This window comes from Microtus oregoni, unplaced genomic scaffold, assembly GCF_018167655.1.
Source record: "Microtus oregoni isolate MIOR12 unplaced genomic scaffold, Mior012 000063F_ref0000156, whole genome shotgun sequence".
Lineage (NCBI taxonomy): Eukaryota > Metazoa > Chordata > Mammalia > Rodentia > Cricetidae > Microtus > Microtus oregoni.
This window is the reverse complement of record NW_024543873.1, coordinates 10297987-10325306: the sequence shown is the minus strand read 5'-3', so window position 1 is coordinate 10325306 and position 27320 is coordinate 10297987. Positions and strand designations below refer to the sequence as shown.

The following is a 27320-nucleotide window of genomic DNA, read 5'->3' as shown; positions in this document are numbered from 1 at the left end:
GATGAAGAGCATTTACAAATCTACTGCTTTCTAAGTCTTAAAAATTCTTTGCATGAATGCCTATGCACGTGTGTGCATGTGTGTGCATGTGTGTGTTTATACTGTGAATACAGAAGTCAACACAAATCTGGTTAGAATGTCTTCGTGTACATGTTTAATCTGGCAAATGTGTTTACTCTCACAAGCCAGCCAACACATGGTTTTCTCTCAGTAGACCGAGGTCTTTCACAGATGCTGAGCCACTGCGGCTGAGCATCTTCTCCAGCGCTGCTTCAAGCATGCTTCCCCCAGACCTCTGCTCTCAGAAAAAGCAAACAATGGGCGTGTGCAGAAGGACCACTAGAAACGATAATGTCAGGAAGCCTACAAAGCCTCAACCCTATACAAAGATCTACAGAGACTAAGGAATGCTGAGTGAGAATGGAAAAAATAGTCTTCTCCAGGGAAGAATAAACCAACTGGTTATCCAATACTGAAATAGTTAGCCCTAAAAACACATGTTATATTATACAGACTGAGCAGGTCGTATTTAGGAATGTGTGTGTGTGTGTGTGTGTGTGTGTGTGTGCGTGTGTGTGTGCATGTAGTATCAATTAATTTAAAAGGGGGATGAATTTGAAAGTAAGCAATGAGAGATATATGGGAAGATTTGGAGAGAAAAAGGGAAAAGGAAAATGATGTCATTATAATCTCAAAAATAGAAGAAAAAGGCAAATAAAAAAGAGGGAAAGAAAGAAATGACACTGTTGACGCTCTGAAACTTTGACCAATGGGAAATACTCTGCAATTCTGACCAACAGGGGAAAAATTCCAAACTAGAAACTGGGAAAACACATTTCTTGCTTTTAGACAATCTTTTTCCTCACGCAGGTTTTAATGGGGTATGATTTGTATAATTGTTTTAGTGAATTTGCAGTCGCTTCATTAACAGGAACCGCAGACATTTTTCAGTACTCAGAAGAGAAACTTAGCCGACCTTGGCAAGCACTCCCAAGTCCCCTGCATCCCCCATCCCTAGAAACCATCAATCCACTCTCTGCCTGCAGGAATCTGCTTAGGTGAGAGTTTTGCGGTGTGAATTATCAGAGCATGGCCAAGTGTATCCCTTACTTGAAACTCATAGGCAGCATTTGGAAGCTGTAAAGATACACTCTCAAGCATGCCATCTGGCACAGGGGTAGGAAGCCACTTAGAAGGGGGACAGTTAGAATTGATGAGTGGCATGAAGAATCACCACCTCATGCTCCACTGAACATCTTGTCCATTTCTCTCTAGGATTTGAATGAGGAAATTCCAGCTTATTACTCTGGAGGAGAGTACTTGCACGGATTTTCATAGTTCTGCTTTCACGTCATTTCTCCAGGCTTCTGCTCTAAACTAAGTGTGCTTTCAGTGAGGATCCCTAATAGTCAGTCCCGCTGCCTGATGGTATCCCTCGGGGAGCACACTTGCCCCCAAGATACTGGTGTATCTTCTTTTCGATTACCTAATATTGAAAGTTCAGATATTTTCCAGGTACAATAAATACAGTCATCCCTTGGAATCCGCAGGAGGCTGACTGGTGAAAGATCACCCCAGAAATACTAAAATTTGTGCATGCTTGATTCCCCTATGTAAAATGGCATAGTATTTACATCCCTACACACATCGTCCTGTATATGTCAAAGCACTGCTTGATTACATATAATATCTACTGGAATGTAAATGCTAAGTAAATAATCATTTTACTCCCCTGATTAGTGGACAAAAATAAGGGAGGGGGAAGCCTATATGCATTTACTATAAATGCATTTATTTTGGAATTTTGAGACAGGGTCTCTCTCTCTATAGTCCTGGCTATCCTGGAACTATGTATGTAAACTAAACTCGACTAAAACTCACAGAGATTCACCTGTCTCTGCCTCCTAAGTGTTGGGATTAAAGGCGTGCGCCACCACATAGAGCTTCAGATGAAATTTTGTTTTTGTTTTTTGAAAGAGGGTTTCTCTGTGTAGTCCTGGCTGTCCTGGAACTCACTCTGTAGACCAGACTGGCCTCGAACTCAAAGAGATGCGCCTGCCTCTACCTCTTGAGTGCTGGGCTTAAAGGCGTGCTCCACCACCACCCAGCTTTCAGATGCAATTTTTTAAAAATAGCGTTTACAGGGACCGGGAGACAGCTCAATAGGTAAAGGGCTTGCCATGCGAACATGAAGACATGAGTTCGGTCCTTAGAATGAACATTGAAAAAAGCCAAGTGTGGTGATGGATAATTCCCAGCTCCTAATGGTACTGTAGGGAGGTGGATCCCTAGGGATTGCAGGCCAGTGAGAGACCCTGTCTCAATAAAGCCTGGGTGGCACCTATGGAATGACAGTGAAGACTGTCTTTTGGCCTGGTCATGCATGTATGTATGCATGTATGCACAATGAAAATATATGCACAAGTAAAGTAATATTTTTAATCCACAGATGGTTGCATGTATTCATAAGGAGCCCACAGAGATTCTGACTGCAAGGATTTAAACTTTTTATTCCTTTTTTTTTCTTTAAAGATAGGAACACACTCTATAGCATAGGTTAGGATTAAGCTTATGGCAATCCTCCTGCCTCAGCCTCCTGAGTGCTGCAATTACAGATATGAACCTACATACTTGACATTCCTTTTCTGTAACTCTTCGTTATTCTTCTTTCCTGACATGGTCATAGTGTATCCTCTTTCTTTTCATGACCTTTTAAATAGGTCCCCAACTGTGTCCTTCTATTCTTCCTTCCTTCTTTCTGTTCTAACTCACACTGCCCTTCGCTTTGCTTCCTGGCCCATTTTCCTCCAAAACAGCTCAGACTGGTTTAAACAACCCTTCCATAATCTCATGCCTGTTACAAAAGAAAGTCAAATTCACAGCCTGGCCTTCAATGCTTTCCACAATGCTTTTCAATCAGGTATCCCGTGGTCCCCCACTCAGTATCCTGGGCTCTTATGTTTGTCAAGTACTTACAGTGTAGTTTTCTGTCCATACTTTATTACTCTGACTCTGTCAAAGCTGTCCCTTTGATCCCAGACTGCCCCACCTTCTGGCCATCATAGCATGGCCAAGCTCAGTCCCATCCTTTAAGACTGTCTCCTAAAAGCCTCCCCTTAGACGCAGCCACTTGTCCTTCCACTAGCTGAACAACTCACTCTTCTGTCTCACGTATCACAATGTTCTCGGTGCTCACTACTATCTGTCTTATACTAGAGTGATCTGTCTACATAAAACAAGTGTAGTTAACTAGATGATATGCTCGATGAAGAGATGCTCTGACCTGGTTGGTTTCTCTATCAACATAAGAAAGAGACATTTGGAAAGAAAGACACTCAATTGTAAAAACACCTCCATAAGACTGACCTTTAAGCAAGTCTATTGGGCCTTTTCTTGATTAATGATTGCTAGGAAGAGTGCCAGCTCATTGTGGACCATCCCATCCCTGGGCAGACGATCCTGAGTTCTATAAGAAAGCAAGCTGAGCAAACCACAAGGAGCCAGCCAGTAAGCAGCACTTCTTGTCCTGACTTCCTTTCATAACAGACTACAAGTTGCAAAACTGAAATAAACCCTTTCCTCCTCGAGATGCTTTGTGATTATAGTGTTTTCACATCAATACAAACCGGAACACAAGCTCTAGATTAGATTTTTTTCACTACATTCTCTATAGTGTTTACTACTATAGTTCACAGAAAAAATATGCAGAAATATCTGGTGAATGGATGCATCCCGAGGCATGCTGACATTGATAAAGCGGAAGTGTCACCGGCTATGCTCACAGTCCTTGGATGTTCTTCTAAAGCTGTCTTCCACTAGTTTATTTAAAGCCTTCGTGACATGGGACCAGAACTAGTGCCTCGGTGCTAAAGCTTATTTAACTTCATTAAATCTGTTCTCATTAGCAACAGGCAGCCCCCAATCTCCCTCCAGCTCACAGATGTCCCTGGCTCTGGGCTCTCTTTTCTCTTCCACAACAAGCATAACTGGAAAATTCTAGTTGCAGGGCAATTCTGCATAAAACAAATAACAACACTGTTTCATAATATGTGTTTCTCCCTGAGAGCAGCGTTATCACTTTATGTTGCTTGATGGAGTTTGGCTGTGCTGATGAGCACTTGGACAAAGCTATTTAATACACATGATAATAAAATCAACATATAATTTATCTTTTGCCAATGAACTGTTTTCAGATGGAGCCTGTGATGCTGCCCAGGGTGGCCTTGAACTCCTGGGCTCAAGTAATCCTCTACTCTTAGCCTCTTGAGCAGTTGAGACTACAGGAATACACAGTGTACACGGCTTAGCAACAAACTTTATAACTCAGAAATATACTTTTTGGTCAAGGAGTGCAGTAGTCAACAGCTTGATGAGAAGATTTATATCCTACAGAAAGAAGATATGACCCTGGGTTTGCTCCCCAACACCACAGTGAGCAAACAAATAAATAGCAGCACACATACCTGGAGTTTCCACTGTGTCCTGCTTTTTGGTTGTTCCTTTGGTGTTGATTTCACAGCTTACATGATAAAAAGTAAAAAGCAAATGATGTTTTTGATGCAGGTGAATGGGAAGCTCAATTTTGATCTGAAAAGAGAGGGAAATGACATAGGACATTTTGTTTTGCTTTGCCTTACTTGTCATGTTGGGCTGGCAGACATGTAGGCCAGTTTCACCATACTGTTCCAAAACACTCCCTGAAGAACAAGCCCAGTGGCCAGATAGCAGGTAGCATTTCAATATATTTCAAATATTTTTCTGGCTGGTTTCAGTTTGACAGCGTTGTGGGGATTTAATCCTTTTGTTGACATAATACTTTATTTCTGCATAGTTCACTAGAGTCTCCCAGTTTCAACTTTACAGCATGATTTTTTTTTCTAAAGCACTAGATTAAAAAAAAAATCCTTACACCCAGGGATGCTGTAGCCCAGTGCAATCCATTTCAAATGAGTTCTAAATTGGCAAAGCTACATTTGCCTAAGTCATTGTTCCTCTGTGCATGGAAAAAGAAACCTTACAAATAAAGTGCCAATACCATGGCATTAGAGTACCCACAAATCAAAGTTCACAAAAAAAAAAATCCTCTAGAAAAAAAATATTTTTCTTTCTTTCCTTTTTTTTCTTTTTGTTTCTTTTTGTCTTTTTTTTTTCTTGGTTTTCAGGACGGGGTTTCTCTGTGTAAAAGCCCTGACTGTCCTGGAACATGCTGTGTAGATCAGGCTGGACTCGGACTCACAGAAATCTACCTGCCTCTGCTTCCTGAGTGCTGGTATTAAAGGCGTGCTCCACCACCACCTGGCTAGTAACTTTATTCTTGAAAAAACAAAAAGAAATCAATATGACTCAAAAATTTAGGTCCAAAGGATGCTTATAAGAAACTGAGTTTCTAATTAGAAACCAATTTTATGCTTCAACCTCCTATTAGCAGTTAAGAGACAAATTAAAAATTTAAATGACTTGGCACACATGCCTGTAACCATACCTGTACACATGAAAGGAACTATTCCCTGTCTTTCCTAGTCAATATCTAATGAATGAATGAAAAAGTCTACGGTTTTAGACATTCTAAAAACATATCTAATTTACTATGTGATCCAGCTCTTTTCACTGGCTATAGAGCTATGTATAAGAAACAGCATGTGGTTAGACATTTGCTCCAATGATAGCACATACAAGGCATGGCTTGGAGTATTATCGCCATGGTCTGTTACAGATATACTTCATTACAGAACATGCCTATTCACAGTACTCAGGCCATCTGGGCATCTAATGCTCTACTGCACATAAACATGGACATAATCTCCCCCTGGGTAGCAAAAATGCAAGGCACTACTAATTCCTTCCCCACCCCCAAAGGAACCAGAGAAAGTACATTGAGAAAAGAATGAGTGATGTCCAAAGCTGGGGCAGGAGGATTCATATAGGAGCAGGTGGATAGGGAGAAATCCTGACAGCAGAAGGGACAATTCAGACCAAGCCAAAAATGGAGACTCTAGGGCCCAGGCAGACAGGAGCATCTGGCCCAGGATTCCCATTCAGGTCACATGCAAACACTAGGAATCAAAAGCAATCTGTAGGTTTGGATAAGCAAATACATAGAGGCTGCGAGAGAGGCACACTGGGCAATTGAAAGAGATACAGAGGCAGAGAAACAGCAAGCAAGAAAGAGCCAGAGAAATTAGAAGGGAATATTGCAACACTCCCCTTTATTCCAGAGAGGTAGGCAGAGCAGCCAATGTGATTGTGGTACCCAGCTGTACAGCTTAGCCCATCCAGCGCTTCACATACAGGCCAGCTGCCCCTTACCACTCAAAACCATAAGAAAAGAGCCAGACGTGCCCTCAGAAAAGCCAGTTTGGATTTAGTTAATTTATCTATTTAGCTTTGTTTTAAAATTAGCACTTGAAGTATTAAGTTTTGTTATGGCATTTTCAAAGACAATTTTTCTACAGTTTCTCCTGCCTCCATGGAGTCCCTGCTGTGATGGAGGTGGGTCTTGTATCTTATCTGTTGCTTTCATTGGTTAACTAATAAAGAAAACTGCTTGGCCTGATAGGACAGAAAATTAGGTAGGCGGAGTAAACAGAACAAAATGCTGGGAGAAAGAAGCCGAGTCAGTGAGTCACCATGATTCTCCCACTCCAGACAGACACAGGTTAAGATCTTCCCTGGTAAGCCACCCCATGGGCTACACAGATGATTAGAAATGGGTTAGATCAATATGTAAGAGCTAGCCAATAAGAGACTGGAACTAATGGGCTAGGCAGTGTTTAAAAGAATATAGTTTCCGTGTAATTATTTCAGGGCATAAGCTAGCTGGCAGCCAGGAGCCAGGTGGCAGGAACGCGGCCCGTTCACCCTACAACACTGCTGCCCCCTACCTTTCCCCCACACCCCCTAAGCCTCATTTCTACTTCAGTGACAGGCTTCTCTATTGCGCCTCCCCCTTCCCTTTCCCCCAACACCTTTAATCTCTCCTGGTGGTCTCATTTCTGGTTTCATAGTCTACACCCACATTTATTTAGTTAAGTAATTTCTTAATTTCTGGCCCTGGGGTTTGAACCCAGAGCCGTGTGCATACTAGGCAAGTTCTCAACCTGAGAACCACACCTGCAGATCTCTTTTCACTAATGTTCTAGATACATTTTCATGTAACCCAGGCCAGCCTCAAATTTGTTACATCATTGAGAATGACCCTGAGTTTCTGATCCTCCTGCTTCAGCCTCTTGAATGTTGGGATTACAGGTAAGTAACCATGCTTGGCTTATATTTACCTTTTAATGTTTAGTTTGAGATACACTCCCATTAAACTGCTCAGGCAAGCCTCAAACTTGCAATACTCCAGATTATCTGGCATTGCAGTCCTACAGCACCAGGCCTGGCTCTGGATTTCTTATTTGGAAACTGAGGAAATGAAGAGCCCCAAAGAGAAAGTGTTGGCATAGAGCCAATCTGATGACAATATGGAGGGCCAGAATGCCAGCTCTACTTTGAGATTTATGTCCCATTTTTTCATAATCTTTCACTGTCATCATAGGACACCATGAAGGCAGGAGCTGCCCCCCCCCGACTCCCCACCTTTGGATGTAACATTTTTTATTTTCATTCAGGGAATGCATGGGCAGATGAATGGCTTGAAATATTTTTTTAAGAAAAAATCATTAGAAAGGGCTGCCGTAAATACTGAAATGATGTTTTTACCTTATCATAGAACTCTGGATTTTGGTTGTGATGCGAGACCACTGCATAAGCATTTGTGGTAAAAACAGATCCCACGGGTTTTCCATAAATGTACTGCAAACAAAGGAAACAGAGTCACTCCTAAGCCAGGTCTTTAAACAAGGTGCTACAGACCCACACACATTAGAGACAGTACGAGTAGAGGGCCATGGCCAAGTTTACTCAGCTGCTGTCCTGAACTTGTAAGTGTTCCAGCATTTATGTGATCACTTCAGATACACTCTATAGACAGTGCTCAACTCAGCTACGAAATGCTTTCAATGTCTGGCCATCAGAGAAATGTACTCACAACTAGCCGACAGTGATAAGCCACATAGCTCTCTTCCTTTAGAAGAGAGACCTTCTCTGTAATGCTTTTGGCTCTTTGCTTAAAGAGCGTAATATGACAGACAGGTGAACCTTAGTCAGCAAGAGTTTCTGGACACTCTTTGTTCAGGGGTAAAAAGGTGTTTTTAAAACTCAACAACCTAAAAATAAAAAAAAAAAGTCAAATATCTATTAAGCTTCAGACAAGCTTACTGTTCTCTTACATTCTAAAGCCTTCCTTTGGAGGCAAGGTTTCACTGTATGAAGCACTGGCTGGCCTGAAACTCACAGGCATATCACCAACTCACAGAGATCTGCATGCATCCCTGCCTCCGGCTCTCAATGCTGGAATAAAAGGTCTGCCCAGCTTCTTTTTACACTTTTTAAAGTAACATTTTATGCGGTACAGTTTTTGTTTTCAATCTCACTCATTTTCTGGTATTAGACGTAAGGCTTTCTACGGTTCCTTGGCATGTTTCCATTTCACGCTACTCTGATTTTTCTTTTACCCCCACTGACCCAATAAGCCGAAGGATGAATATTGAGCCAGCATGCCAAGCTACTAACTGCTTTACCGTTACTCTGGAGTGAGCTCTAGGCCAGCTAGGAAATGAAATTGAGACTCCACGAGTACACAGCCAGTTCTCCCAAAATACGAGTTATCAGGGCATTTTCTAAGAACTACCAAGAAGTAACAAAAGGGTTTCTAAAGTACATCAAAGGATGCTGCGGGAAGGAAAGGGAACTGGTCGTGCTCATTTCTAGTTAAGAGACAAGCAGAGGGAGAAAATAATCTGCTGTGTTTGAGCCAGCTAATCATTCATTGAATTTAATGCCCTCTTTGAAAGGGGGGCTCCTTTCAAACATAGGGACAATACAGTAATCAGCAATGTAGTTGGGAGTGCCTGGGTAGTTTTCTCTAGTGGGTTTGAGTATAACTACTCATCCATTTGGCTGACTGAGGTTAGAAGTGAGGAAGCAGACACACATTTGCTGATGGCTACATGCTTTTGGGGTTGTGTCTCGGGTTTCTGATCACTAGGTTTGAAAAGAAAAAGTTCCTAGCGAAACCACAGAGGCGCTGCCTGATGCCCGGCATCCAGGGCTCCACTGAACGCCACTGAGACTCCACCTTACAGATCTAAGTTTGGAAGTAACCGTTTGGCCAGTCGTGGGGCAGAAGTCCCAGCTTTCAAATCAAAGCCTTCATGCTGTGCGTCTGTTAGCTCAAAAAGCCTCTTCAGGCTCCAAAGAGAAAGGTGTTAAAGGTCTCCTAATGGTGGCACTATAAGGTCCCCTAAAGGGAACATTAGAAACTATCGAGTCATTTTTAAAAATGACCTTGTGATTAGGCCACAGAGCAATGAAAAGTCAAGTGAAGCAAATGTCGTAACTGAATAAGTCAACGTGTCTGCTCTCCCCTTCTCAAGATGCAATCCAGGGCCTTGTGCATGCTAAGCCAGTACCCTACTACAGAGCGATACCACCATATAGATAAACATCCACAGCCCAAAGTTACCCATCTTCCCAGCCGCACATCCTCCCTGCTTTGTGATACTGATCATTTTAACAAACTCTTTAGTGCACAAGTAATAGTAGAACATGCAATATTACCTTTGCCATGCTAGCACACGTTATTGTTGAAATCTACAGACATGAAACTCATAGCATGAAAGCATCACGCACTCAAATTTTCATCTCTACAATTGCCTCCCGAAAGGCACACTGCTCAGCAGCAGAAACAAACCTTTAGGGCCGATGCGTCACCATCATCTGAATCCCGGAACTCCACACAGACAGCAATGTTCCTGGCCTACAACCATGAAGCAGCCAAAGTGAATCACACAGCGAGTCAATGACAAACAGCACTACAGGTGCCAAGAATGTATGGTGTCCTTACCTTGGCAAACGATTTCTGGTTGTCGTACTTCAATTGTAAGGGATAGACATACAGATGGTTTTTGTAAATAGTGAATGGATAGCAATATTTTGTCATTTCTGGCACAAACTCTTCAACCTCCACGGTAATATTTTGACAGTTCTTTTCAAAGGGCTTCAGGGGCACATATGAAGAGGTAATACAATCTACGGTAGGAAAAAATAAGCAGGCGGAGCACATGTAATTCAACAGTCACTAACACATTCCCGCATTTGCGAAAATATACATGTTTGCAAAAAACGATTTCAAAACAGAATTCTTAGTTGGTGACAAAAAGCCAGGCAAGTGTAAGCTGCAGAAGAGGACAGGGTGGAGCACCGAGTTTGAGAGGACCTTCATGCCAGACATGGCATGCTTCTTCACTCTCAACATCTAAGGACTTGCCAAATATAACACATCATAATTTTGATAAATTTAAACTCTGCAAAGAAACTCACTGCGTTTTCCCTCCTGCGGCTGCAATTTTAGCTTTTGCTGCAAGTTTTTATTGGTACGGGAGAAAGCAATGAGAGTAAATTTTATGCTTCCAATTAGCTCATGGAGAGACGCTTTTAAAAAGCTAACTCGTTGCAGGTGCAAAGTTTCACTAAGGAAATAATGGGAGCCTTTTGAAATTCTAGACCTTACGATGTGCTACCAATAATAAAATAAAAGCCACAGAGTGTTTGTGCAGCTTAGCCACATGTGTTTGTGACCTGGCCACTGTAGTGAAGGTTATGAGCAATGCGTAGGGCTGCGACACTGTCTTTATTGTAGACAGAGAGCCATGAGGATGGACAAAGGCCCAGGCTAAAGTGAGCCTAAGACACCATTCTGGTTGCACTTTTTGTTCTGATTACTAAGGCAATACATACTAATGACAGAACTTCTGGAGGCACAGAACAGAAGTTTACAATAGCAATTGGTCATTCCACCACCCACAGATAACTAGCATGGCCATATTGAATGTGGAGTCCTCTATTCTTCTTCCTGTGCACATTCTACATAGCAAAATGAAACCCCTATGGGATGTGGACAACTAAATCTTGATTACTTAGATTTTATCCGATATCCCATTTTACAAATTATGAGCACCAATTTGAAACATTGCATCAAGTTTTATGGTACTGGTGTGCCATAAATGCTTGAAGCACACTGACAATCTTGATGCTAGTAATTTCCAAGTTCCCTCTAATGTAAAGAACGTTGCAAAGAACATCTATATGCATATGCATAAACTCCTGCCCAGCCCATAGTCCAATAATTGAAGATTTGTCTCATTATTTATTTGTGTATGTGTATGCATGCATGTGTGCATGAATCTGTGTGTACACACATATACATATGTGTTCAGGTGCCCAGAGAGTCCAAGCTGTCAGATTTCCTGAAGCTGGAGTTACAAGTGGTTGTAAGCAGTCAGATATGGATGCTGGGACCTAACGTGGGGTCCTCTGCAAGAGTAGCAAGTGCTCTTAACTACTGGGCCATCTCTCCATTCCCCTCAACGATTTTTTAATGAAAAATAATCTATTTCACTGTTTCATGCTTCAAAACGCACGCTGACTATTGCTCCTTGTGTACAATCCTTTAGTGATTTCTCAGTGTTCTTAAAATAAAATGCAAGTCTAAGGTGTTGCCACAGTCTACACAATTCTCCGTATTCTTTTCTACGTCCACTTCCTGTTCCATTGTTTCCACCACATCCTACCACAGAGTCGCACCGGCTTCCTCCCTATTCATACAAATCAAGTTTTGTATGGACCTTTACAATATATAGGATGCCCTCAGTTTGCAATGTGTGACCCCAAACATCCTCTGCTAGCAGGCTCCTTCCCTTGTGGGTTAGGGCAGCCCTAGGAAATTAAGACACTGCAAACCTGCAGTAAACTATTGATAAATACCCAAGCTCCAATTACAACTGTCAATGTTTATTTGCGGTCCATTCTTACTTGGTAAATCTACAGGAACACATTCAACGGTGATGTTCAGCTGTCCAGGGATAATCTGCAATTTCGTCTTTTCTGGCCTAGGTATAAAGCAAGAATATTTTAGGGCTAAAAATGATGATTGTTAAATGCACTAGCTATCTGAGATCCAACTCAAACCGTTAAGCATTCTGTTCTCCCCGTATATAACTCGCACTCATTCCTTTAAGGAATCAATAACTCATGCATTCTATTCATTTAGCATACTAATATCACACACTTACTTTCTGTATTCTGATAGCAACTTGAGAATGTCTTCATTTGAAAGCTTGCTACTGTCTTGCTTGTACAAAGGGGAAAATCTCCCGTCGAGATCCAGAGAGCCCTGAGTGTCTTTGAAAACGGGTCTAGAACAGCAGTAGAACAGCTTTTTAGACAAAGTCTGAAGTGCCAATAATCAACGAGTACTGGCGAGAACGCAAGACGGTGAGAGCTTTGGTGGCTCTCACCAAGTGAAGCGCCCAGCACCGACTCTACAGCAATGCTGTTCGGCTTCCAGGCATGGGTCCATGTGGTTTCCGGATGTGCCCAGCAAATTGACTGGCTGCAGCTCCACACTGGTAATGAATCAGAAATGCATCGGCTAGTAAAGGGGGGAACAAACTGGCATATTACACAGCGGAATGCCACCCAAAATATCTAAAATGAATTCCACACAACATGGAGGAACCCCCAAAATGCACTGAGCATAAGGAACCAACCCCAGGAGTACATGCTGCAGGATTCCACTTTTATGATGAGTTAAGGACAGATAAAATTTTATCTACCATGACAATCAGATGGGTGGTTGCGTGGGCGTTGGGGGTGCAATGGTGACTGGACAGGTCCATGAAGAACCTTTCTGGGGAGAAAAATTCCTTATATACCTTATCAGTCATGATTAAAGTGGTCCTTACATTTGTGAACATTTATTAAGGTGGGTTTTTTTTCTTTGTTTGTTTATTTGAGACAGGGTTTCTCTGTAGCTTGAAGCCTGTCCTGGCAACGAGTTCTTGTAGACCAGGCTGGCCCCGAACTCACAGAGATCTGCCTGCCTCTCTGCCTCGCTAGTCCTGGGATTAATGGCTTGCGCCACCACTGCCTGCCTTTAAGGTGGATTCTTAAAATGTATCTTATCAAAAGTGATGTTTCATCACCATAAACTCATAAAACTTACACTGAATCTTAGTCCTGGAAACTAGTTCTTATAGACCAGGCTGGCTCCGAACTCACAGACATCTGCCTGCCTCCCTCCACCTCCTGAGTGCTGGGATTAAAGGCGTGCATCACCACACCCCACCTCCTCTACCATTTTAAGCAGCCGTTTTTCCTACTACAACGGAAAGTAATATACAAGCACCTAATGCACTGTTAGTAATATAGGAAGTAGGACATAGCAATAGCCAGAACCCCGATTCTCCTCAGCAGAGCCCACTGCTCCCACTTTAAAGCATTTCTCTCCGGCAACAGGGGTTTTTCCTACACTTTTTAAACGCTCCAGACAAACCTTCAGAGTAAATTCCTGCTACTGCTGCTGATGGAAACATTCCAGGAAGGAGAAAATAGCAGAATTCTCCACCGGAACTGGGCATCGGGGTTTCTCTCTGAAGCTTTCAGAATTAGTCTTCTCACGTGGCCAAGCAGCATCAAGCAGTCCCTCTAACTGTCTGAGAGCAGGAGCATGCCATGGTGGTCTGGGCTTAGTGCTAACACTGGGTAGCCCCATAGCCTGATCTCTGCTCTGCCACAAGCTGTAGGACTTAGGCACGGGTTTCCTGTGCTTTTTCCTTTCCTTCTGGGTCTCTATGTCCTTATCTCAGAGATCGGGGAATGGAACTTCTCTCTTAAAAAAATAAATATTAGGCCAAGCGTGGTGGTGCACACAGTTCCCTTTGTTCAGAAGTCAGTGGCTTAAAGATGGCTGCAAGTTCAAGGCCAGTCTGGTCAACACAGTAGTGAGCTCTAGGCTAAGCAGAGTTACACTGCAAAACTGTGTTTCCAAAAATAAATAAATAAACAAAATATGCATTAAGTTCTTAGATTGGTGTGTTCTGAACAGAGTTAACACTTAAGGAGTATTATTAATATAAACAGTAGTAGCAACAGCTATGGACTTTTAAGGTAGAAACATTACAAGTAATTGCATGTCTATATTTATAAGCCATACTTTACTTCAAGGACGGCAACATCCATTAGTTTTTGCCATTCGCCTATCCTTGGCAATCATTTGTTTCAACCAGTATGTAAAACAAGGAAAATAGTGCCTCCCCGTCTGTGAGCACACGAAACATTTCGAGATCCTTCCCCCAAATGAAATGGTTATAAATAGTGAGAGAAGAGTTGATTCACTTCGAATCTCCTACCTCGTGTCCTCCCCAGCACACAGGGAACATAACTGATTGAATTATTCAGAACATGGTGCCCTTTACCAAGAACTCCCAGTCAACTGTACAGGCTGTACCACAAACAAGCTTATGAATTTACACTTTGAAGTGGGGATAAGCAAAAAAACAGGCTTCAAGTCCTCATTGCCTGAAGATTTGCAAGATTTGGATGAACGACCTTCATAAACAACAGTAGTGTAATACTCATAGAGGATGTATGCTCCTAAGTCCACTGTTGCCAAAGGGTTGGTTGACCTTGTCACCAGGAAACAGAGACATCTATTAATTATAAGCTTGCACTTCATGGCTGCATTCTTTGTCATCGAATATTCAACACATATCCCAGGATGATTCTATGATAATTTGTAAAGCCGTAAACTCAGTCAACACTGAAAAACTGGACATATTGTACACAATTCATTATACATTTCAGTTCTCTGGGGGAAGACTCTACCATTTTAGCAATGAGTCGTATGAAAATATAAGAGTAAGTAGTATCCATCGGATTAACCCAAGCCAAAAACAATTCCCTAAAGCAAGAGTGCATAAACACAAGAGGGCTTTAGAAGGATTCTTGAAGGCATGGGAAATTCTAAAGAAAGAGGCTTTACATCCCAAGTACCCCAAGCCACAGCTGGCCTGCCAGAAATAGACCACTGGTAAGGGCACTGGTCCCCAACTTCATAGACAATGGAAAATAGAAGGGTCAGGATTTGTTTTCCACGAACCTGGCAGCCCAAGCAAAGGGCATTCTGTATTGTCCAAGGCGACTACACACTTGCTTAGCTGTCCTGTGTACCTTCTGGGCTGTCTACGAGTAGAAAGAAGAAGATTAGTGTGGATTTGTTCAATCTGCTATGGATTCACCCCAAAACCTCCCTCAAGTCAGCCTTATAAAACACCAAAATCTAGAAAGAAACATCTATAAATAAATAAAATATTAAAACATAACACCTTCCCGCTACCCATTTTCTAAGACTAAAGTATCTCTTTTAAAATTCTGTTGGTGGTAGTGGCGGGGGGGAGGGGGGGGCTGGCAGCCAGTAACTAGAAAGCAAACCCAGAGCCTTTCACTCTACGACTGAGCCAAATCCCTAATCAAAAAGTAATTCTTTTTGGCTTTTGTTATTTTCTCCACAGAACACAGACTAAAAAGATGCAGGAATCCTCTGCACCACGGCCCTCAGCAGGCAGCACTTTGGACAGTATTAACAAGTATTTCCTTCCTCGCTGCCGGCAGATCCTCATTATTCATGGAAGAAGTTTGCTCTAGATACAGTTGACCTTTCTACTCCCAAGATAAGGCACAAGTGACAAGAGTCAATGCAATTAGTCTCCTGTGGGCAGCAGCCGCTGTTTGAACAAGCAATGAGAGATGGCAAAGGCGATAAGCTGTCTATAAGGCCTAAATAGACTGGATGCTTATCCCCAGGGATGCAAAATGCTAGAGGCTCTTGTGTACATTGCAAAGTCTTTCACCCACAAATTACTCACGTCTCCGAAGCATCTTCTACTTAATAAATATTAGTCGAATACAACAAAATGTAACATACAGTAGATTGATGGGCTCTTAAACACACAATAACTGTGGTGTTATAAATTAATCGTTCCACAAACACTTCTCCTCCCTAGGGCTCAGATTTCTTATTTATAGCACGAGAGGACATGATTCAATCAAACAGTTTCTAAACAATCAGATGCCAGGAGCTAGAGATTTTGATGACAAAAATGGCCATTTAAGAACATTCAGAAAAAAAGAAAAACAATGAAAAATCCCCATCATGTAATATGTCAACACATCATGCACGAAAGGAATACCACTGAGAAAGTATAAAGGATGAAATGGACCACAGTGGAGGGCATCCCTTGGGAGTCAATACATTGATGAAGGAGGTGCTCATTGTCTAGCCTCGTGGCATCACAGACAGGAGCAGACATAGGTACAGCTTCCTATAGCACACAACGTGACAAGTCCTCAGAGAATATGTTCTTTTATCAAAAAGTCGCAGACAATGCCATTTAAAACACTGGGAAAAGGTACGTTCGCTATTAAGCAGGAGTATTTACCAATGGTGCTTTAGAGTACCTTTATTGGATCTGAGTTTTTCATGTAGGGCTCTGCACAGTGTGTGATGCTCCCCTGCAGCACCTTCTCAATTCTCACAACCAGAAAAATCTCAGGATGTGGATTCGTCACTGAGAAGATTCCCTGGGGGAAGAATGACTTCTGTTAGATATTTTTATGCAACATACATATGGCTGTTTGGCAACTGCTAGCTTGTAGTGTGGCGAGTACAGAATGTTGATATTCAACATAGGATCACGGCCAGGATTCTAGGGATAGGTAGTTTGTCACTTGGGGAACTTTTTGACACAGGGTCTAGCTATGTTATAGACCTGCTAGGTTTGAACTTGAAACAACCCTCTTGCCCCTGCCACTTGAATGTTGCAGCCCTAGTATCCCAGGCCTGCGCCACCATGTCCAGGGGGTAATACTGGCTGCTTCCAATGTATCTTCCCAAACGCAGTTCCTAGTTCCTTATTAGCTGCACCTGGGTTTCGCCCCTGACATAAAAGTCTCACTATGCTGCCGAGCTCCTTCTGTTTGGCTCTTTGGTAAGATGTGTTCTTAGACCTAATGAATACAACACACATTGTGCTGGTTTCATTGCTATGTGCTAACGATAGTGTGAGTCGTGCAAGTGGCTATACCTACCAAGCAGGGCGCCCACAATTCACACTGAACGCGGTGAAGAAGGAAGATTCCACTTCACTGCTCTGACTAATGGGAAAGCTCACCAGCTGGGGCGGAGAAGGTAGCCCAGGGGTAAAGTGTTTGTCACATCAGGCCAGGAGCACCTGAATTTGTCACATCAAGCCCAGAGAAGATCTGTAGTCCTGATGCTGGGGAGGAGACAGGGAGGGGGGAGGGTTCCTAGAATTCACTGGCTAACCAGTCCAGCTGAATGGAAGAGTTCCCAGCTTCACCAAGAGATGCTGACTCAAAAAATAAAGTGGATGGGTAGAAAGCTGCCTGAAGCTCTTCTTGCAAGGGCCAAGAGTTCAGTCCCCAAGATCCATGTTGGGGGGCGGGGGTCACAACTGCCTGTATCTCCAGCTCCAGGAGCCTACATGGTCACTCATGTATTTACCCATATATGCACACTTCAACATATACACATGGTTAAAAACAACAAATTAAAGTCTCTTTTAAAAGGAAAAAATAAGCTATCGAATGATTGAAGACGACACCATCATTGACCTCTGACCTCCACATCCACATGCACACATACACACACATACACACCGTGATGGACATATACAAACACACACACACACAACACACACACACACACATGTCCTAAACCACATCGTGGAAAACTCTGCATTTTCAAAGCTTGGTGCTCTCAATGGAGATGGGGAAAGCAGCTGCAGCCAAAGTCACACCATTTTCTTTGAACATGTGTTTTAGTGGATTTTGTCTCTCACTTCAATAAGCAAAGGAATTTGAGTAGAATACTCCATCACTAGGTCTTTATCAAGTGTTATTTTCCTGTTTTGTGTATTAATATGTTGCTTTCTAGCTTTCAAGTTACTTCAGACATATCATCTCATTAGATACAAATTGGAGCTTCTGAGTTTGACAGAACACAACAGAAGACAGTTCGCAAGGTTAGCAACGTCCCTTCCCTTCAAAGAGCTTCTAGAAAGGCTGGGTGGTCAATTTCCAAGCCGCAAGCATGAGAAAACATAGAACAAGGTATTTAAAATATGGGTGAGGAGCTAGACAGCCTGGGCTCATATTCTAGCTTGACCATTCATCAGCTTAACCAATTCTTATCTTGTCTACACCTTAGGTTTCTAACCTATAAAATGATGGTACTAAGAATAAGAGTGCTATCAAAAACATATGGATTAAATGAAATAAAATACACTAGATGTCTGGTCAACACCAGGGTGGCCCATCAAAACTGTAACAAGGTCACAGAACTCGGCTCCTGGTATTGCTGGAAACATGCTGCCTGAACTGTGAGCTGGGCTAACAGACCATCCAAGCTGCCCTTGCAGGAGGTCTGTTCATCCGTGGACTCTGAGCCCAGTAGATTTGTAATTTTTAAACTATTCTTAAGGGAATAGCAGACAGTTCGTTCTGTTATTATGTCTGCCAATAAGGCCTGGTAACAAAGATTCAGGTTACCCAAAATTCCATGTTTCAATATGGTGACAATGTTGTGAAGTTTCTATAGAAACGGAACAAAGGAAGTCATAAAGTAATACATATTTCAAATCCATTGGTGAGGCCATCAGGTAGGTGGATTACAGCGGTGTCAAAGAACCAATGCAGTGGCCTCAGATGCTATCTGACGACACCCTTAGCCTTTTGGTTGGTGGAAGCCATGGTCTGTTAATAAATTCCAAAAAGTTTCACCTACAGCATTCAGGTCTTCCATGTCTATAGTGGTTTCCCATTTGCATTTATTTGCTTCTATAAATGTTTCCCTTTCAATGTTTCTTCCATTCCCATTTTTCCATTTTCTCTCCTTCCCATTTTCCACCTTCCGTTCCCCTCCCCTTGCCCTTCTTTGCCTTCTCCCTCCCTTCCTTCCCTCTTCCTCTTTCTTCTTCTTGTTTGTTTTTGGTTTTTCAAAGCAAGGTTTTTCTGTGTTGTAAGAGCTTTGGCTGTCCTGGAACTCACTCTGTAGACCAGGCTGGCCTCAAATTCAGAGATCCACCTGCCTTTGCCTGCCAAGTGCTGGGATTAAAGGTGTGAGCGCCATCACCCCCACCACCCAGGTCATTCCTTCCTTCTTGCCTGACTTCCCCCATTCCTACCTCGCTCCCTTCCTCCCTTCCTTCCAACCACCCATCTTGTTATGTTGGCCAAGCTAGCCTGGACTTCCCAAGTTCAAGTGATCCCATTGCCGCAATCTTCCCAAGCAGGTGATGTATACTACTGTGCCTGAATAAGTATAATTCATGCTAAACAAAACCTTATGCCTGGCTATCTGTATGCTTGATCTCATTCTACCTTCATTTTTTAAATTAAAGACACTAGTTATCAATATGTTTAAAAGATTCGGAAACAGAAGCTCAGAAATGTTTTTATAGGAGATGGTAAAGAAGAGCACACACCCTGGGCTTTCAGTATATCACATGATGTGGGCAGCTAGAATAACCAAGTATTGCAAGCATTTGCTGAGGACCCACCATTCCTCATTCCAGCCATCTTGGCATTTTCCCACACTGATGCCAGCAATGAATATTATACTTTAATACCATCTGGCAATTTATAAAAGCAATATTCTCTCTCCTTTATCTAAGGTCACCGTTATTGGCGCTACCCATAGCAGGCACACTGCACTGAGGACATGTGTTGCACCTGCTTTCTGGGGATGCTGCAACCTGTCTGATTCCCATAAGGGCCCTGGGAAGCAGAAGCTGTCACTGCTTCCACACTAGAGAAGGTCCAGAGGCATAGAGAAGCTCATTTCCTTGTGTGGATGCATTGCGGTGTGTGAAGAGTTGTGTGTTCCCATGCATATGTGGTACATGTGTTTGTGCATGTAAGAGCCCAAAGTTGACACCAGGGGTTTTCCTCGATGGCTCTCCATTTTAAACCCTGAAGCAGGGCCTCTAACTGAACCCAGAGCCCACCATGCTGATTAGTCTGAAGAGTCACCTTGCTCCAGAATATCTTGTGTCTGTCTCTGGGATCCTTTGTCTCTGGGCTAGGATCACAGAAAGGCCACTATGCCCACCTGGATTCTGTTGTTCTTAGAGATCCACTCTGGTTCTCACGCATGAGCAGCAAGTACTTTATGTGGTGAGCCATCTACCTAGCTCCTAGAAGCCCTTTACTGACAAGGGCTCCAAGTAGAGGAAGGGTACAATCTTGGAGGTTCTTCCACCTTTGCCCCCAAAACTTTCTAGTATCTCCCGTCTTCTGATATAGAAAGTGGCTAAAGAAAGCCACTGGGAGTTTAGTCTCTTTGTGACAAGGGCTCTTGTCTAACCCTTCCTCACCAGTGAAGAGTGGATATGTCCTCTTCCCCAGGGTGACTCTAACCCTCTCCCTGCCCCTTTCTTCTGAAGCACTTAGCCCCACACCCAGCCCACTCCTTGTATTTACAACCCCCAGGATCTGGTAGTGCTTGTGGAGGTGGTATGTATGGTAGAACTTAACTACAATGTACTCAATCTACTACTGCCGATTGAGATCTTTCAGGTCTAGGTTCAAATCCTGCCTTTACCCCAGATCTTCTAAGAAAAGTGCCTGAAACCATGAAGGAAGGCAACAATGTTTCTCTTTCTTGTCGTGAGTGTACTGCAAGAGTGCAAGAGTCCAGGAGCAACAATCACCTGCTTTATGTAGCATAACTGCGACTCGGCAATTCCGTGGACCAGAGACTCGGGTGAACCCCCCTTTATGCTCCCATCATTGGTCAGCTGGGTGGAGGTGCTCCAAAGCATTTCACGGACAGAGGGCGGGTTCAGGTCTACGTGAAAGTCAGCTGAAATCTTACAATTGTTCTTTACATCAAATAAGGCAAGGTTGATGAAAAAGGGCTCAACCTAGGAATGAAGACAGTTGACATTTTAAAATTAAGTTTTTGGGAGATAGATTGCAAAATGAGTGTTTTTTTCTTTGAGTCATTATGTTATTGTCCCAGTTCATTATTTAGCTAAAATTGCACTATTGTTATTCTGCATTGAATGAAAGGCATTGAGAAATAAAAGTCTAGTCATTTCTTCAAGTGCAAATTCTCAAGTTATAAATTCCCAAAAATTTACAAGTCACAATGTTTTAAAAGGTGTGCAGAATTCAAAAGTTTCATCTAAAGAAGCATTAATCTATAAATACAATTTAAATTGCTATATATTTACTGACGACTCCTAAAACAATGCTAACTTATAGATCATTTTAAAAATCCTTGTCTGGTGGAAGAGATGAGGAGAGAGAAGGGAGAAGAGGAAGACTGGGGAGAGCTTGGGGGAGTGGGACGGTTGAGATGGAGGAAGGGTGGATATGGGAGCAGGGAAGAAGATATCTTAATTAAGGGAGCCATTTTAGGGTTAGCAAGAGAGTTGGCTCTAGAGGGGCTCCCAGGTGTCCAAGGGGATGTCCCCAGCTAGGTCCTTGGGCAGCAGAGGAAAGGGAGCCTGAACTGGCCTTCTCCTATAGCCACACTGATGAATATCTTGCATATCACCATAGAACCTTCGTCCGGCAATGGATGGAGACAGAGACAGAGACCCACATCGGAGCACTGGACTTGTCAGTCAACAGTAAATTACTCAAAAAATGCTTTGCCCCCATCAGCAAATCTAGAAGACATGATTCCTCCCTACAGATGGCATTCAAAAGCTGGTCACAAAGAGAAATCTCATACCAGGTGACATGAAGATTAAACCTTTACTGGCAGAAAAGTACTCCAGTAGATTTTAGCTACTTTGTGAAAGAATTCATCATTACTTGATAGTTCTGAAACTAGAAACCCAAAATAAAGATGAACATTAAATACGGTGTCTTTGAAGATTTGACATTTACGGAAGCAAGTATTTCTGACCTCCTCGATTCAGGATACCTAGTATTTATACAGACCAAAAGTGAATTTCATTCTATAGAACAGTAAGTAAGCCTAGCAGACTGCATAGCATCTATGTCACACTAGGGCTTGGGGACACTAATTCACTGCCATGAACCAATTTTCCTGAAGAATTCCTATTCCTTAGTCAAATCCAATGTGAGGGATATTTCTTTCAGATTCTGGGAACACGGCACTCCTGAAAAGTGTAGGACCTTTCCCAACTGCCATCCAAGTAGATAAGACTTGCAGGAATCCTCTCAAGATGAGAACACATTTGTACTTTGGCCAAAGAAAGATACGAAATTCTTCATGGCAAATTAATCATAATATGTAACACTGGAATTTTTGTTCTGTCAATTAGCCCTTAGTCATAAAAAGAAAAGCGATTCTTCAATATGCTGGATGCAGGGGAGGAGAAGGAAGGGTCATACGTACATTTGTGGGAGGTCCTTTTGCATTGTCTCCAATGTGACTGACGATATTAAACATTAAATCATGGCAAGTCACCAGGAAACGCTTGTTGCACTTTTCTTCAAATGGCTTTACATCAGGCTCAATTCCTGAAAAGTCCAACCTCTACAAAACAGACAGCGTGAGTTATTTAAAGAGACAGGGTTCATAGTGACGCTGACTGATAGAGATTCAGATCAGTATGTTAGAGATGGCGGCAGAATCCAGCAGCTCTGTCCAGTCTGGATTCCACTGGACAAGCCCTTAGAGAACTCCTGGAGGGAGATGAGGAGAATCTGGCCTAAGGCAATGAACATAGAATCCAGGCCTTGACCTACAAACCCCTACCCTACAAGGCGTGACTCCCATGACTCTCATTTCCCACGTTGGTGACCTTGTCTTTTACTATTTTTGCTTCCCCGCCCCCTCAGGTTACTGCTCCAAGTCCCACATCCTTCCTTGCTTATTTTTCTAGCCCATCTAGCGCCTTCCTCACCACAGGGTCTGTGTGCTTGCTGCTCTATCAGGAACCCTGCCCTCAAGGAGCTGCATGGCTTGCCCTCTCATTTCCTTCTGGTCTGTCCCATCAACGTGCACTTGTGAAGGGAAGTATTTCCCCAACTCCCTGTAAACAAAAGTGCGTACAGATAGTCTAAACTTCCTTTCTTGGATTTATCTTGCGTTACTTTTAGCCTCCATTTATTTGGCTCTTTTCTTCTTCTTCCTAGAATACATCCTCAGAGATGGTAGAATCTGTTTCCTTCACAAGCCCTTCAGGACAGATGGACAGGAAGAGGTAGGAAAGCCTACAAGAATCACACAGCGGTGTCAGACACGGGAGCTCACACAGACAGCGATGTTAAAAATCGTCATTCGTTGTGACATACAAATGAATGACAGATGGGGGGACAGCAGCGGTTCACTTAGAGTGTTCTGAGCTTGAGGTGATTAGCCAGCGACTGGAGTGACTGGAAAACTAGGAGGGGTCTGTGTTGGGGAGAAGGATTTGAAAGTGATGGGCATCTAGGGTGAAAGGCAGCCAAGGCTGGAGCCCAGGGAAACTGCCTACATTTAAATGATGAGCAGAGAGAGAAAGGGCCTGCCTAGGAGACAGATAAATATGAGCTCAGCTTCTAATAGAACCGAGGGATGTGCTCTAACTGCCACAAAGATAGATTTCTTGAAAAGTGCTTGTACCTCAAGGTAAATAAAACATTTAAACACAAGATACTGGGAGTCAGTTCCTCTAATAGGGCAGGCATCTGTGTCTTCTCAAAGAAAACTCTAGAATAAACTCCCCAGCTCCCAAGGCTCACACAGTCTAAGTACCTCTGTCCATTTTCTTTGCAAACAGGAAGCCAAGTATGGATTATATGACAACTTAACTTTCATTAAAGCCATAGACACAGTAGGGGAGAAATGACTCACAATTAACTTGATCAGAGACTATTGCCAATAAAGAACAGTCAAGCCAAAAGACAGAATTGTTCTCAGCTACCTGAGCAGCCCAAGTCAAGCCAGATATACCTGAAGACTCTTAGATATCATAATGGCTTTGACCCAGCCTGGGTCTCTAACAAAACTTCCCTTAAAGGAGCCTAATGCATAAAACCTGTACCGGAATGTGTAGTTTCCCTCTCTGAGTCTATTTATCTACAAAAAACACGCACATGGGGGACTAGGCAGCCCCTTTTAAACACCTAGCTATGGAGCCAGCTGAAGCAAGTCATTGCCATGGAGATCAGTTCTAATTTCTGCCCATTTATCTGCTTTCTTTTCTGTCTTACTCAGACAGCGGAATGTGGAGCAAGTGGCCCAAAGTGCTCCCAGCTCCCAAATCCTTTCCTTTCTGAGGCACCTAAGAATAAACTTAGAGACCTATGGCCTTGCCCAGCAGCTCAGAGTTGACGCCACACTCCTTCAGTCAAAGGAGCATTTCGTTATTCACTAAGGGCACAGACAAGACTCTTATCTTGCCACACTGAAATGTGACCAGAAGAGGAAGTTGAAATTCTGGGTGAATTTCACCTTTTACTTGACACAACAGGAGTTACTCTGTGTGAGGTGACCTTCCACAGTCACCAGGAAATTCATGTTGGTTGTGCTTAAAGATTCATCCACAACTATGGGTTTTCTCTCATTTGTAGGTCTCCGATAAACACAGAATCAGTTCAGTTTCCCGACCACAAAAAACACTACGCCACAAGTTTTTAAAGCTACTGGACTCAGTTTCAACCACTGTCAATTGCCTGCTTTGTACTCAGGCAAAGAGCCTGACGTGTCCAATTAGAGCCCAATCACCCAGGGCAAGCAAAGGCTCAGTCATGTTTGCAACAAGGACATTTTTTAACCAGTGTCCCAGAGATGGCCATCTCTGAAACGTGCTATTCTATTTGGTCTTACATTTCCTCTCTCTCTCTCTCTCTCTCTCTCTCTCTCTCTCTCTCTCTCTCTGTGTGTGTGTGTGTGTGTGTGTGTGTACAATAGCACATGTGTGGAGGATAGAGAACAATTTTCTGGAGTTGATTCTCTCCTTCCACTTTTAAGTGTGTTTTAGGAATTTAAGTAATCAGGCACCTTTACCAACTGGAACATCTCACCAGTGTGTGTGTATGGATGCATGCTTGCATCTACCTATCTATCTATCTATCTATCTATCACATAACTGACATTAAAACAATACATAAAACTGCTATGAGGAAAATAGAATTTTTTTGAAATTAATTTGCTGGGGCTAGAATCACTGGGTAAAGCGCCTACTGTGCGAGCCTAAGGACCTGAGGAGGGAACCTGGCTATGCACATAAAAAACTGTCACAACACTGTTCACCTGTAAGCCCACAGCTGGGGGGGGGCAGCATGGAGATAAGAGACAGGTGGATCCTTGGGGCTTGCTGGCTAGTCTGGCTAAATCATTGAGCTCCAGGTTCAGGGAGAGAACCATTTCCAAACAGAAGGTGTGGAGTGATGGGGGGAAGATGCGCCAAGCTAAATTCAGGCTGTCACAGGTGCACAGAAAGGTGCACACATATGCTTACTTGTACACAGTCATACGCCACACATGCACGCCCCACAGTATCAGTTTGACATGGGAATTTCATTACCGTACGTATCACGCATACACACTTAGAACTCGATTCAAGAACTCTTCAAGCACAAAGGAAAAGGAAATAACAAAATTAGTTTTCCTCAAATTATTTTATATATCCCTCATATGTTTTTACTGGACTAAAAACTGCCATGTTCATGTTATATTTTTTATTTAAAACAGGAGTTGGCTCAGTGGGTAAAGGCACTACCATGCAAGCCTGACAAGCTAAGTTCAATCTCCAGCACCCGTTAAGGAGTAAAGGAGAGGACAGACTCCACAAGGTTGTCTTCTGACCTCCACTTGTGCACCATGATATGTTTGCCTACAAAAATGACACAGATACACACAACAACAACGACAACAACAATAAACTATTAGAAAAAGATTTCATATAGAAAGGAGAAGAAAACAAAAATTCACTCCCCCAGATAATTTTGCGAAATATTCTTAGTTTAGAAACTATCTAGTCATATACTGCATACTTCCCTGTTCTATATACCAATATCAAATGGAGAAAATCCACATTTCATTGAATTCAGTACTCTCTATATTGTAGATATTCATTGCCACTAGATCACAGTTGTACTTAATCATCTATAGGCATTATGTAAATTACCCATGGGAAGCAGCGTGATGCAAGGATTTAAAAGACCGAGGAGAAGATATATACATTCCGTCCCATGTTATCAGCAGTCCTCTTGAGCGGGGAGTCAACTCAGAGAACATGCACCACCACCACCAACCTGACCCACCTCACTCGTGCATATCTGAGTTAGAGATATATCAATACCTGCACCTCCGAGTCGAAGGAAAAGAGATTCTGTCTTCCATCTCCTCTACTGAGTTTGTTCAGCTGTTCTGTTTCTCTGCCATACTAAAATTTAAAGATACATAACACTGTTACCTTTCCTTCAAAACAAAACTAAATGCCAGGCAATTCTATCGTTTATACAGATCAGTGACACCATGTGCCATGTTTGCTGCCATGCATGTAATATGGCTTTAACAGGCTTGATTGGCTGGGGAGTACAGCACCATCATTGAGATTAATACTAAGATCTGATTATTATACATTTCCATAAGACCTAAATATTCTACATTTTGTGCTCATTATAAAACAATAATCCAAAAGACTTGGGATGCAAGCAAGAAATAAAAGAGAACAGTACCATAGTTGACATCCCCATAATGCTGGCTGTAAGCTACATACACGATTCAGACTCTATTGTCTTCAGGGAGATAATGACTATACATCTCGCAGGACTAAAAACCACAAGAAGGATTCAGCTAAAACCCACAAACTCAGAAATCACAGACCATGGGGTCATGAGCAGGTTGCGATCCTTTAAAGATGTTTTTAGATTCTCAGAGAGGGTGAATTTAAAACAGAGAACCAGAACGGCGTTTGTATCACGAGTCCAGGGAAATAAACAAAAGTAAATGTGTAAGTAGCCTCAACAGCGATTGAAACGAACAAGCGGTTTATAGGCTCTAATTCACTGTAACAGAAGAAATGTACATCCCACTAAGATACGCATGGCAATAACTGTCTACCTTCACATTCTTTTTTATTTCAAACTCCACAAATAAGGGGAGGTAGCACAAACAGTGGCTGTTCACCAAAGTCTTTATCTGAGTAAATTATCCACATGATTGACAGAAGAAATTAGCATGTGCCATTGGACTGAATCCCATTTGCACAAGCTGTATCATGAGCCCACTGAAAGAAAATTTATTTAACGATGAAATTGAATAATAGTAGATAAAATTAATAAGGCTACAAAAGCTTAGAAGTTTGGTGTGCTTCTTTTTCCTTTATGTAGGGTCTAGGGGAAAAAAAAGATTTTTCCATGCTGAGAGTGGACACTTCTGAGTCCTT

The 27320-nt window shown here is 42.5% G+C and overlaps 1 protein-coding gene across 1 annotated transcript in view; it reads right to left on the bottom strand.

Moving 5' to 3' along the window:
* Positions 1-27320, bottom strand: part of LOC121439847 (dedicator of cytokinesis protein 11-like) — a 200977-nt gene that overhangs the window by 92546 nt on the left and 81111 nt on the right. The window contains 11 exon segments of the mRNA XM_041640459.1: positions 4464-4587; positions 7702-7794; positions 9794-9859; positions 9947-10131; positions 11914-11990; positions 12174-12296; positions 15041-15123; positions 16399-16521; positions 20673-20885; positions 22337-22477; positions 26232-26315. Coding sequence (XP_041496393.1) covers positions 4464-4587; positions 7702-7794; positions 9794-9859; positions 9947-10131; positions 11914-11990; positions 12174-12296; positions 15041-15123; positions 16399-16521; positions 20673-20885; positions 22337-22477; positions 26232-26315 — 1312 coding nt within the window.